This window comes from Gobius niger (genome assembly GCF_951799975.1).
Source record: "Gobius niger genome assembly, chromosome: 2".
In the NCBI taxonomy this organism is placed as follows: Eukaryota; Metazoa; Chordata; class Actinopteri; order Gobiiformes; family Gobiidae; genus Gobius; species Gobius niger.
Genome location: NC_136853.1, coordinates 42,142,069 through 42,156,153, shown reverse-complemented (window position 1 = coordinate 42,156,153; position 14,085 = coordinate 42,142,069). Strand labels below are relative to the sequence as shown.

The window sequence follows — 14,085 nt, the reverse complement described above, 5'->3', positions numbered from 1 at the left end:
GCTAGCCTTGCATTAGCCTAGCACCATGAAACTCTTCAAATATAAGAAATGCTTGAATTAAAAAAAAAAAATCTCCAGAAATCAGCAACACTCTGGATAACTAGGAAATGAGGCCCTATGTCAAAAATACTGAAATATCCCTTTAATGTAACTACATTTACATGATTATTTTTCAAAGAGTAAAATGAGTTAAACAACACTTAGGAGAGATCAAGTATCCATCCAGATCGGGTAGTGATAAGGGCTGTCGCAATAATTACTATATCGACTTATCGTTGAATAAATAGCACATAAATGATACATTTTTGGGCTCGATGTTTATCGTCTGTACATTTATTGGCATGCCCCCCCTATTTTACCTTTAAAAAACTTTGATTTCTAACCGAAGCAAATTGAGTCACATTATATTTCATGTTTATTGCAACTCGTGTGATATTTTAGGATATGATTATGCACTTTTAGAACAAAGGTTTACGGTCATTTTTATGCCTTGTTGACAGTGTCTAGTATCGTTAGAGTCAATAATATTGTTTATTGCGATACTTTCCTGCCTCGATATATCAAACTTTGTTTTGTTATCGTGACAGGCCTCGTGACAAGGGTTTTTACATAAACTAAAATGGCTTTATTAATAAACGTTGTACCATTTGACACACCCATCTTCCAGCAGAGTGGAGAAGACAAAAGATACTAGTTTCCTTCAAAAATATAAGGTAAATAAAGCAGTACTAAGTAACTCACACCCCTAGAGGCCATAAGCGCCACTGCAGGTGTCGTAGCAAGTTGCAGTTTTTTTACTCATTAATTGTCCGTGAGAGTAAACACTACGTTGACAGAAAAGACAAAGGGAGAGAGGGATATTGTGCATCCAATTACACAATGGAGATCTTTTTTTTTTCACTCAAACCTGGCTGTAAATACTGCTAAACTGGCGCTAGCCCGCAGTTAGCTTTGCCCGTTAGCCTGTTAGCTTCTTCTTCATGATTCCATTAGTGTGTATTGGTGAATCAGTCAAGTTGCAATTGTGGTTTTCTGGCCAGACACCAGGGGGAGATGAAAGACCCCCAATCATCCCATTAACACTTGTATTACCCCCAGATGGACTACGGAAAGATTTATTCAGGTAAACAAGTTGCTTTAAGAATATTTCTCCTAAGAGGATTTGAGATGACTATTGCTTTAGTCCATTGCCCATTATATTTTGCAGGAGGGAAGCAATTCTTTCAGGACAATGGTGCCTCTAAAATGTCTTTGGAAAGCATAATTGAATCTTTTTGTGCAATAATAGCACCACTTTTGATCAAATGGATGCTGCGCTGAATCTCACCACTGCAGACTGCAACTGTCAACTGCTTTTTAACCCAAGATAAAATGTTCCGCTTGACAAAAAATTCCCACACACTTTCAGTGTCACAAAGGGGGGATGATCTGTGTTACTCGCTTCACCGGGGTCATAATGTCTTGCTTCCTCTGACTCCGACAGCAGTACCCGTTATTCCTTAAAACTGAACTAACTCTGCTTCTCTGTGTTTCGTATTTAATTTGCTGAGTATGTGGAAGCTACTGGCTCCTCGGGGCGCCTCAGCCAATTTATTTTCTCCAACTCTGCAAAAATTTTAGCGCACTTACTTTTGGACTTTATCAAATTTGCAGCGAGCGTGGACGAGAAATTGCTTCGGGGGGAAATTTCGGTTTGTGGTTTAAAGCGGGACTAGGCATGTGTCAGAGTGTCAGAGTGTCAAATGTAATATTATAAAACGTTATTATTGTTTATTCCATGTCAGGTATTGGCTGTCTTCTGTTTGGTGATGGCAATGAAACTAAATAAGGAGCTAATATAATAAAAGGCTAATTATACTAACTTCATGATTACCGTACGGATAAGTAAAAGCTGTATAACACTCATTTATTCAAGATGTTTTTTAGGTTGTGTTTTCAGGGTTGTTCATTCCTACATTTACTGTAGCGGATTCCTCAAGAGTATCCCATAGTCCAGGGGTTATGCAGATGATGTCATGATGTTTCCCAGTAAGTGGCAAAGTCTGAATGAGTGGCACTGTTGAGTTAACCTTACGCTGCGAGATGAATTCCTGCGAGATTTGTCATTTCACAAACATGAATCTTGAAAGACTCCAATCTCTAACGTTTGGCTCAAATACCCTGGTGTTTCGGAACAATATCGTGGCAGTATTCGCCGTGAATTGCCGGGTTTTGCACAGCGGACAAGCACATTTATCAATGGCAATTAAAAAACAAATGATTCCATTGCTTTAGTGATTGTTGTTTTGAGATATGAGATAATGTCAGGAGCAAACATCCCCCCCAAAAATCTGTCCTCTTCCCTCTTCAAATATCATTTCCCTACATGTTACGTCTGGGTCTGATCTCAGTGGCTGCGTTACATCGGTTGAATTTCACCCTATACCATTCAGCGAGTGGGGGAGGCGGGTGTTGTCGGTGACGTCAAGGATTTGCTCAGGATTTGCTGGTTGTCGTTTGGCGATTGGGTAAAACCAGATCCAATCTTGTCAAACTTTTAAAGGAGTTCATCCCTCCCACCTAAAAACGGAGCTCAATTGTGAAGATCCAGACCCTCTGCACAAGATGAGTATGAGGATTTGCTAAGACCAGGCTAGAACAATTTAGGTGGAGCGACTGATTCCTCATTCGCCCTGTAATATCAATCCGGCTTTTGCCAGGTTACTGTTTAGCTATTAATAGGGCTGGGCACCATTAACGACATCAGTCTGGTATTGGAAAAAATGAAAGTATTGAAATCTTCTATCTTTAGATCCATGATTTATTTATTTGAAAGGGACGATGCATATTAATGAATAGTTGCACCTGAGCACTGTAGATATGCCACATTATAGCAGAGATGCTAGTTTCCATCTGTAGTCCGTCCAAGTTTTGATTCTGCTGGTCCAGGGACAGCATTAAAGGGGCTAGATGCAAGTTGGCCATTTTATACTCACTACTGCCACCTCTGGTGATACGTGTAACTGCACCTTCTATATTAAGCTCGTGCATGACGGCACTTCGGACCCGAATTAATTCCTTTTTGAGCGACAGTGCAGGATTTTAGAGGCAGTCGTGGTGAACAGGTCTGGGCTCATTCTACATCTTAGGATATTGCTAGAACATGTAGGGGGAGGAAAATACATAATTTTAACATTTATAAACTCCATTTAGTCCCTTTAAAGGAAATGACTTGGTTGTTTCAGCTCAAATAAATTATATAATTTATCCATTTTTTTTTGTATACTGTATGTATATGTATCTTTTTTTGTCCAATGTTTGCCCCATTTTTCGTTTGTTTTCACAATATTTTCCCCTCATTTTTGCCACAATTTGTTCCCAAATTATTCCCCATTTTTCACACATTTCTTGACATTGGAGATTAACCTGATATTGTAAATTTGCAGATTATTGTTCTGTTTTCTGGTTCTAGATGACAATGTTAGTATAGGTAGCAGAAAAAGTATCGCTGAGGTATCGATATCGAAGTATCGTTAAAGTGCCTTATTTGACTTTGCCTATTAGTCCATAACGTTTCTGTTAAGAATGAAAATGATTTAAGCGCATATCCTCGGTTGTCACTTATCATCAGCCCCCACCACAACGGTAAATAATATATGAAGTGTACATGAAGTCGGCCTCTTTGAACTGTTTTTACTCTTGTCTCTGTCATCTCTGCTTTCATTGTACATTTCCCCCCCTGCAGTATCCCATAGTCCAGCCTGGGCCCGGCACATAAAGATGCTGAGACGAAAGTATACAGTCGTTTTTGATGATGGAGCGTCTCCTTACAGCAGCGGGAGAGTCCCAGTGGACGCCATCAGCATCAGCTCCAGACTCGACAGCCCATTAACAAGCTAAACCCAGCCCCCTCTATACGTCCTACGCTTATTCATTTATAAAGTTCATCCGCCTTCGTGTGAGGGGGAGGAGGGAAGCATTTTTATATTTCATCCTATGAGGTTAAATGCCAGGAGAGACACTGATGCAAGAATGTGTAGACATTTCAGATTATGGTTACAGCAACTCGAATGTTCAGCTTTTTGAAGAAATACAAAAGAGCCAGGCCTGTAAAAAAGATGCTAAACCGAACACTACATAAGGCTAGGTATGCAAAGTAAGTCTCTGCTGCTGCTTCTTCCGCTTGAAAGACCAAATGAAGGCATCAAATCACAATCAGAATCCTGTTTTACAAGTTTTTAGTTTACCGTAACGACCCTAATCATCTCTAAGCACGCTGGAGACAAAGATGTAAAGACACGTGTAACCGGGTCGTCAAAATAATGTCCGACTATGACAGAGGGTACGATTTACCTCCATAGAGATGCGTCGGTGGATCCTGTTCCTCAGACAGACTCCGGTTGGAGACTGGACCTCGTCTGAAGAGGTCCCCGAGGCCTGGTCGCTCTCGCCGTCTGAGCCCATCTTCAGGTTCTCATGGACGATATCTGGAAACGCACACAATAAAAGCGATATTTCAATGAAAATAGATGAAAACTTGTCATATAAAGGCAAGGCAAATATGAGAACAGTACATAGATTCTTAAGTTCTTCAAAACCACCTGAACCAAGCACATTTTCTCCAGCTTGGCTTTACCCAAATCTAAAAGCTTCTCGAAAAAAAAATTAGCGTCAAAATTGCAAGGAAAATGAGACAAAAACGAGGATGCTAATGCAGCAAAGGAGCTTCAAAAAGTGATGGAAAAACGGACAAAAATGTGATGAAAACGCCGCAAAAAAGACAGAAAAGAGCAACAGAAAACTGACAAAAAGAGTGACCAAAATGTAACAAAGGAAGCCACAAAAGAGTAACAAAACATGAAACAAAAACGAGGATGATAATGCAGCAAAAGAGCGTCAAAAACTTGACAAAAAAAGCGGTGATGAAGTGACAAAATATGTGATGAAAACGCAACAAACAGCAAATAAAGAGCAACAAAAAAGTGACGAAAAGAGCAACAAAAATGTGACGAAAACTCAAAAAAGCTAGGGGAAAAAAAGTTGCGTCAACGCTCCATTTAGATGAGTTTTGTAGGTCTTTGCTTTCAAATGAGGCAACACTGGCCCACAGGCTGTGACCTTGTGGATTTTGGTAACGCCGAACAGGAGGAAATGCACTTGGTTACAGCAGGCACTAAGAGGTTAACCATTGTACGAGTGTGAGGGCCAACCTGTGGGCAGCGGAATTGCTTTCACTTTAATACAGACGACACATGAATGGTTGCTTTTTATGACATAATTTCCTTTTCATTTTGAAGGCTTGCTAAATTGCTGAGTAATGCTCGGAATGAGGTACTTAGTCACCGTCTTTTCAAGCCGCACAAGACTTTAGGAGTTGAGATTTTAAATATTTCAGCATGTTTTCCTACGTGGCCTGAAAGCACCCCTGCCAGCTCTGGGTAACCCCTGAGGCTGCTCTCACCACTTCCTCTGCAGAGAACCATAAAACTGGTCCAAGTTTTACATCGCTGCAGTAAAAACCCCAAACTGCAGCCCCCTTTTCCTCATCTGAGCCCCTGATGAGTGAGCACCACGTCGTCCACCGAACAGACAAAGCCTCTATCGGTCTACCCCAGGGCAGCTGTGGCAACATAAACGAATCGTCATTGAATAAAGCTAAATACAACGTTTGTTCAAAGAGTTGGCTGCTAATTTGTTGCTCTTTTAAGACTAGACAAGACATGCAGTAAATTCCAGCATACTTTTATCATTTCAGTAAGAAGCTAGGAATTTTTAGCTTAAAAAATGTCAAACATCCCTTGTGTCTCTTCCTTTATCTATGACCCAGTTGCATTAAAATTCCTTCCAGACACCATCCTCCATTTCAAACTTTCTCTCAAACCTTTTTTTTCCCCCCTACTCAACCGGCTTCTCCCCTCTCAACAGTCCCTTCATTCTCCATCTCCTGCCCCAGTTATGGAGTGTTTTCGTAGGCAGCGGCCCATCTGAGCCCCCGATCCAACATGGCTCCCGCACATGCATTCCTTCATTACCTGCAGAGCCTCCACATGAGCTCATCTGTCCTAGTTTCCACTCCCCAATGACAGCCCTTTCTCGCTAAATTCTCCTGATAAACACTTAGCCTCCATGCATTTCACGTCTCTAAAAAGCTGGTCAACTTCCTATGGGTCTTTAGTATACGATACCGTAGGGCAGGGCAATATGGCCTAAAATCTATACATGCGTTTCCAATGACATCACGCATAGCTCTGGTGGTCATTTTGAATAACGAAGTAGCACTATGCAGTACTACAACATGTAACAATATCTCTACTCAGGATGAAAATGAAAGACAACTGATTGACAGCGGCATTTGAATGTACTCGTAATCATTGCTCAAGAAGAGAACAGTTAAAACACGGCCCCAGAGACGTTTATGTGTGATATAACCAGCAACTGTGGCACAGATGCAGCAGCTCTGTCTGTCGAGCTACAGCAGGATTTACTAAAGATCTGCCTCACTCCTCAGACTAAATTAACACATTAAAGTGGAAACAGAAAACCTTTCTCTGTGATTTTTACAGTCGACAGAGTCTCAGTCAGTGTTTAAAGGGGATAGATGCAAGTTGGCCATTTTATACTCACTACTGCCACCTCAGGTCATACACGTAACTGCACCTTCTATATTAAGCTCGACGGCAATTCGGACCCGAAGTAACAACGTTTCGAGTGACAGTGCAGGATTTTAGAGGCAGTTGTGGTGAACAGGTCTGGGCTCATTCTACACCTTAGGACAGGGGTGTCCAAACTTTTTTTCCTGCGGGGCCGCATACTGAAGCGTACACAGGGTGAAGGGCCATAGATCGGTAGTTAGTGCCGCAAAACCTTTGACTAGCAGAGGTTTAAATTGCGCCCCACACCTTTATTTCTGCTCAAAACCTTCATGCCAGCTCTGTCTCACAGTAAAAGGTTAGTTGTTAGGTTAGAATTGTGTGGAATTATTACATTTCAAATAAAAAGGACTATCTCTGATGATGTGTCCCGATTCAGCAAAAAGGCAGAGGGCCACCAAAAATTGGTCTGAGGGCCGCATTTTTCAAAGTGCGTGGGGGGCCGCACTTTGGACATCCCTGCCTTAGGACATTGTTGGAACATTTTACCATTTTTAAACTCTGCATAGTCCCTTTAAGCTGCTCAAGACGTTAGCATGCTACCGGTTAGCAATGGCTTCAACACGATGGCTCACATCTATGAACACTGAGGAAATACTACAGTAACTGCATGTTGTATCCAAGGTCAGAGCTGAGCTGTTGAAGCTAAATGCTATCCGGTAGCATGCTAACATCTTAAACACTGACTCACTGGTTTCTTCACATAAACGTGCGTCTCTGGGGCCGTGTTTTTACTGTTATCTTCTTGAGCAATGATTACGAGTACATAAAAATGCCACAGTCGATCAGCTGTCTTTTTTGATCCCGAGTAGAGATATTGTTACATACGTTGTAGTACTGCATAATTCTACTTCGGCATTCAAGATGGCCGCCATAACAACAGATGTCACATAGCTAAAAGGCATGTATATGACGTTATAAAAAAGATGAAAATATATTTTTGTCGATATAATTAACAATGGAGAAATTAGTTCTCAGCCTTACACATTTTGGGATGATTAATTCAGCTATATTTGATTTTCTTTCCTTTTTTTTTTTTTTTACCTCACACTAATTTCCTTGCATATATGATCTACTCAAGCAGTTTACAGCCTTCATTTCATGTTACTTTTTAAGCACCTGTCCCCGTGTTCGGATAGAGCTGAGCGGAACATAAATTATATCGTGTCCAAAACGATATAAAAAACTACAACAATATAAAAAAAAAATAATAATCTGGCCCACTCCTAGGCTACCCGTGAATTGTCAATCTAATTGCTGTGGGATGTTCTGCAGCCCTAATTCCAAAGTTCATATTGCTCTTAAACTCTTTCAGGTCTGTGCACAAAAAGAACATTTCAATTGCAGGTAAATGCACACATTCTTCAAGGGCTGACCCTGAAAAACCAAACACTGCCTTACACTGAACTTGCGCCATCACTATCTGTAGGAAATATCACTGAACAATTGTCAGTGACCTTCTGAAGGCTGCGTCCGCTGTCATGTTCGCTTCTCCTGAGAACTTCCAAGATATTCTGACAAAATCGAACAAAATTCAGATGATGCTGGAGCTTAATACGAACACTGTGTGCCATGGGGGCCAGTTTGTAAGCATTGCTGATTTTCAATTACTGACAATTAGAGCATTAACTACATTATACCGTTAGTGCTGTTCACTAAATCATAATCACATTTACACCACCAGACTGTTCTATGTAGGTCAAATACAAATTAAGTCTGCAATCATTTTAATTTCTGGTGTATCCAAATTTCACAAGATGATTTCTTAGATAAGTGCTTCTGTTATCTCTATCCCTTTTTCATCTTGAGATGCGCTGTTAAAAAGGCTTCGACACTTCCGTCCCGGCTGTCCCATTTTAGAGCCCTGTTTTTAGATCCAAGGCGTTCTAATTAGGGCAGGGTCTATTGGCTGAACCCTACTTTAAGTTACTGCCAAATTAACACTTCAGTAAAGCTCCCATCAGGTTTAAACATCTAAGACATTGGTTCACGAGACACCAATGTCATTAAGGAAAGGATTAGGGTTCAATCTAGGAAAAAAGGTCATGAAGGGTGTGCGGTTGGACATCGGTGCAACAGACCGTGGATGATAAACTAAATATTGGGGTGACACAACACAGACTGATTGTGACGGCCTTTGATTTGACTCCTTAGGCTTAGAGTAATTAATAAAATGACGTGGTTATGAAATAAAAGACAAAACCAGGGCACTCTTTCGGCATCATGATTCTCAACTTAAAGGGACTAAACAGGGTTTAAAAAGGTTAAAGTTATGTATTTTCCTCCCCCTACATGTTCCAACCATGTCCTAATGTGTAGAATGAGCCCAGACCTGGTCACCACAACTGCCTCTAAAATCCTGCACTGTCACTCAAAAAGGTGTCTCTTTGGGTCCGAATTGTCGTCATGCATAAGCTTAATATAGAAGGTGCAGTTACACGTCTGACCTGAGGTGGCAGTAGTGAGTATAAAATGGCTAACTTGCATCTAGCCCCTTTAATTCAAGGGGTTTAGTTAACTTAACATGGGGCATCACTTTATCGCAAACATAGCGGCAGTGTTAATTTCGTCGACTATAATATTTAGTCTTAATTTTAGTCAAAGTGATATTTTTGACGACTAAAATTGGACTAAAACTAAATTAAAAGTTTCTCATGAGACTGAAACTACGACTAAAATCTCCAGATATTTTAGTCGACTAAAATAAGACTAAATAAAAATGAAAAGGAGAGACTAAAATCATCCAAACTTCTATTGACCGTCTGAAAGAGCCTCAGATCATGTAAATTCACTGCTAAAGGATCAGCTCTGAGCTTTATTCATGTGGGAGAAGCTCCATTAAGTCGAGGACCTTGATTAAATATGATTATAATGAATATTATAAATGCAAAGTCGACTAAATTGACATGCCATTTTAGTCGACTAAAACTAGACTAAATTTTTTTTTCTTTCTTTTTTACTGAATCTCGACTAAAATTAAATTACATTTTAGTCAAAAGACTAAGACTAAAACTAAAATAAAATATGTTGTCAAAATGAACACTGCATAGCGGGCAACAAAACAGCGTTGTTTTTTCTTTTCTTTCATCAGTTTTTGTTCCCGACCGTCACCACAGAACATTTTTACAAGAACCTTTTAAGCACTTGGGAATTTGACATTTTAAAAAGACTTGATAATTTACTGAATCACTTCACAAATTGTGCACATCACTAATCTGTGGCTAATGGGGAGAGCTACTCTCCCCTGAGCAGTCCACTTTTTTGTTTTGTTTCCTACAAATGAACAAAAGAGGAGCGCCTCCATGTGGGGGAGTGAGAGGAAGTAGCGAGGATGTCGACTATTCAGTGCGAAGGCTAAATGACCAAAGTGTTTCGCAGGCGCATCAGTATGATTCAGCTTGTGTCCCTGATGAGGCACACTGCGGAGCGCACTCCCTCCAATAAGAGACACGTCACCAGGTGAACCTGCACGCTCACTACTCCTGAGGACCAGAGGCATGGGAGTATTTCCTAGAATCCTTAAAGTGATATTTCAGGATTTTTGACATAGGGCCTCATTTCCTAGTTATCCAGAATGTTGCTGATTTCTGGATTATTTTTTTTTGTAATCCAAGCAGTTCTTATATTTGAAGAGTTTCGTGGCGCTAGGCTAATGCAAGGCTAGTGCATTTCTATGGTATCAGCTAGCCTGCATTAAAAACAGTCTGACCCGCTCCACAGAGCACCTGAGGCAAATCACTTATAACGCCTGACTAACGATATAAATGTGTCGAAAATACCGAAACATCCCTTTAAGGATGGGAAAAAGTGGCGTGTGGAGGTTGTGTGCACAAATGAGAAACCCAACCTTTAATGTCTGCTTTCGCTGCACTGAAGAATGAACCAAAAAGGGATAACAATTTGCTCAATGTCTCTCCTTTCACTGGCAGGTGTAAATAGGCTTTAAGTAATTAATTGCTTTATTTGTCATTGCACAATTGTACAACGAAATGGTGTTCAGGTGTTAGTCCTGAGCCACTGCGACTGAGCCCCGCCACCACCGTGGGTCATCCTGACCAGCATGTTTTTGGAGGTAGAGGGAACAGTCCCACCCAAAGGAAACCTGGCTGCCTGCCTTCAGTCTCCTCTGATCCTCTGAAACGGTGCAGCGCCTCCTGGGTTTGTCCCCGTTTCAGAGCGTGGTGTCCTGCACTGGTCAGCTCCACCTTCCTCTTCCTTCTGCGTGCCATCTTCTGGCAAGAGCTTAGCAGTAAATCTGTTTATTCTGCAGTGAACGTCCATTAACCAGAACAACAGCTGTGAGTCTCGCCCAGATACCTCCTCATTAGTCCCTTTTTTTGTTTCCTGTAGCTCCTCTTGTGAAGCCTCCAATGTGCTGCTGGTGTGGGGGCTCTTGATGCCTCTTCAGTGTCTCAAAAGAAGAAATGTGTCGGTCTCAAATGGGTTTAGCTGATATGCTAGCCGTTGACTTCAGAACCATGATGGACTCTTTACAGTGAAAAAAAACAAACCCCACAAAAACTTTCAAAAGTATCCAGTAAAACAATGTGGAGCACAGAAAACACAAATGCAGTTTGCAGAAAAAGGAAAAAAAATGCAGCTGTACCAAGAGAGAGGGAGGTTGCTGCCTGTTTACATGTTGCCATAACGCAATTGTGTTAATGTAATGCTAGAAATGAGTAATCATGCAACTGTCACAATAATCCAACAAGATATTAAATCAATAAAAAGGATCTATACAAGTATAAAACCACCCTTTTCTGAGTTACAAAACCGTCTTACAGCTTGACAATCTCCACTGCAGATACGGATCCATAATTATTGAAACATGCCGAACAGATTTGTTTGTCACATCTCTGCAAACCAACGTTGATTGTTCTATTATTCAAAGCCCCAGCTTAACCTTCAGATGTAGCAAAGTACGGCTGAATTCTTTGTGTCTTTTGCGCAATCAAGCACATATTTTTTACATTTCTATGGAGAAGGGTGCTTCCCTTATATTCGTCAGGTCTACACTCAACTCTGGTTTGGAGTTTGGAGAATTAAAGGAAGGTTTTTGTGTGTTAAAGAGGGGGTATTATGCTTTTTTCAGCCACATAGCACCAGTCTATATCACACTACAATGATGACGAAACCTTCTGTTGGTCTGTCAATGCAGTAAATTAGAATAACTACCTTGTATAAAATTGCTCTTTCAAAATGGCGTTAGCAAATGACTTGAAATAGGCCCCTGTCTCTTTAAGAACCTCTGACCCTTTCCGACACGCCCCCTCCACCCGCTGTCTGTGGCATCACAACAACACTGCGCTCGTTGTCTGCGTACAGTATTGAAACTACTATCGGTGCATTTTAATTTTTATTGTTGGAAAGGACCTACTGTCTATCACTTTGTGAACAATGGCCACACAGGATATTATTTGGAGACGAACCTTCCACACCGGACGCTTGGAAGGGGCTCTTGCCTGAAAAATAACTGCTGTTTGGAGGCTTCTCTTTGCATCTGCCATGCCCTATGGATCTCTAACTATACCCCCATGGACGACACCAGGATCTGCAGGAGCCCATACGATTCAAAGACGGACATTATCTGTGCAGGTGGACAATGGTTTTTCGAGGTTACCCGTTAGCTTGTTATAATCGACTACAGCTCATTGTTGATGAAAAGTCTGTAATAAACCACACATGTGTAAAGCCAGGCTCATTGTGTGATCATCGTAAAGGCTGCTTCGAGTAGTTGCTGCTTTATTGACGTTATTTGTGCATAATATGCTGCCTGTTTTCAATGAATGTTGTGAAGGTGAAGGTTGTTAGCTTGTCGCGGCTAATAGTGCCTTAGCTCCGGGAGAAACCACTCGGCTACGACTCACTGTAGATGAAATGTGAGCAATAAACTACGAAATCAACAAGCCAGGCTCCGTGTGTGATCATCATAAAGGCTGCTTCAAGCAGTTGCCTGTTTTAGTGACGTTTTCAATGCATAATATGCTTGTATTCAGTGAATTTTCCCGTTAGCTTATCGCGGCTAGCTTGTTAGCTCCGGGAGAAAACCACTCGGCTATGACCCATTGTAGATGAAATGTGAGCAATAAACTTCCAAATCAACAAGCCTGGCTCCGTGTGTGATCATTGTTAAACGGTTCTTTATGTGTGTGGTGGTTTTATTGACTTTATGTGTGCATATTTCTCGTTTTCACGTGATGACTCGAGGTTTAGCTTAGCATTAGCTTTCTCCGGAGGCTCTGTGCATCATCAAGGCCCAGCGCAGAACCAGACACTGAAATAAGCGTTCTTGTCACCGGTTTTAATCCTGGGTGTTTCGGTAACAGAAACACTGATGTGTGTCTTTGTAAAAGTCTGCTGTGGCTCCGGTTCACAACACATGAAGCTAATCCTCCATGATGACTCTGTTTACATCTTAGGGCTAGACACTGCGGGGAGGGGGTTCTGCTGAGGAGCAGTGGTTGGATACTCGGCTGGTGACGAAAGGTCGGAGGCGTATCCTGGAGGTCGAGGGCGTTTCCTGAAGGAATCAGGCGTTTTATCCCTAAAATGGCCGCCATCAGAGTTTTTACAGATTACTCGAAAATACGTGAATGTGCCAAGGCAACACTTCAGGCATGGTTTTAATGAGGGAATGACTTAATAACATGATGTAAAGCTTGAAAAAGTCGATTTTGCATAATAGGCCCCCTTTAAAAGATACTGGCGTGAAAACGTTTTATTTATTTAAAAGATCTATCTTGCCTATGCTCACAGATCATGTTCAAAAAAGTTATATTCAATATCGTATTTAAATGTATTCTAAACAAATGTGATAAAATGAACAGATTAATGTGTTCCTTATAAAGAGAACTGATTATCCTCTCACCCTCTCGACCCAAGAGCTGCTTCTTCACACTTTATCGCCTCGCTCGGTTTTCTTCTGACGGTGCCACGAACCAAATCATGATGAATCAGATTACACTAGAGATAACATGATGCCTTTCAGTGCTTCCTTTGTCATTTGTTAAGAAAGAATACTTGGCACGAGAGCTTTAAGTAATATGTTGTCTTATACCAAAAACAAAATGTCAGCCGAATTCTGAAGATAAGAAAAAAGGGAGCCTATCCACGGAACAATACATTTTATTTTATTTTTTAACTTTTTCTACAATTGGATGGCTCCTTTTGCCATGGTGGGCTTTGACTAGCAGGTCTATTAGTTCAGATAGCTAACTGCCTTTAGCTATCAAAGCCTGTTCCAATTCATGTGTATATTTTGTTAGCCAATGGCTCCCGTACCCATTTAAATTGAACTATATCCCCATACAAATGAATAGTGAAGCAATACTTCAGTATGGCCGTTTTATGGCATGTCTATGTATGGTATTTATATGATTTCTGTGGTTTGTTCATGATTAACATCTTATAAAGATTATGTTTAGTGGTATCGGATGTGCGTCCAACCCCACAAAGC

General features: G+C 41.0%; 1 protein-coding gene across 1 annotated transcript in view; it reads right to left on the bottom strand.

The window, feature by feature from the left end:
- cdk17 (cyclin dependent kinase 17) overlaps nucleotides 1-14,085 on the bottom strand; it is a 76,177-nt gene that overhangs the window by 12,409 nt on the left and 49,683 nt on the right. Inside the window, exon 4 of the mRNA XM_079552472.1 lies at nucleotides 4,333-4,466. Coding sequence (XP_079408598.1) covers nucleotides 4,333-4,466 — 134 coding nt within the window. The remainder of the gene's footprint in view (nucleotides 1-4,332; nucleotides 4,467-14,085) is intronic.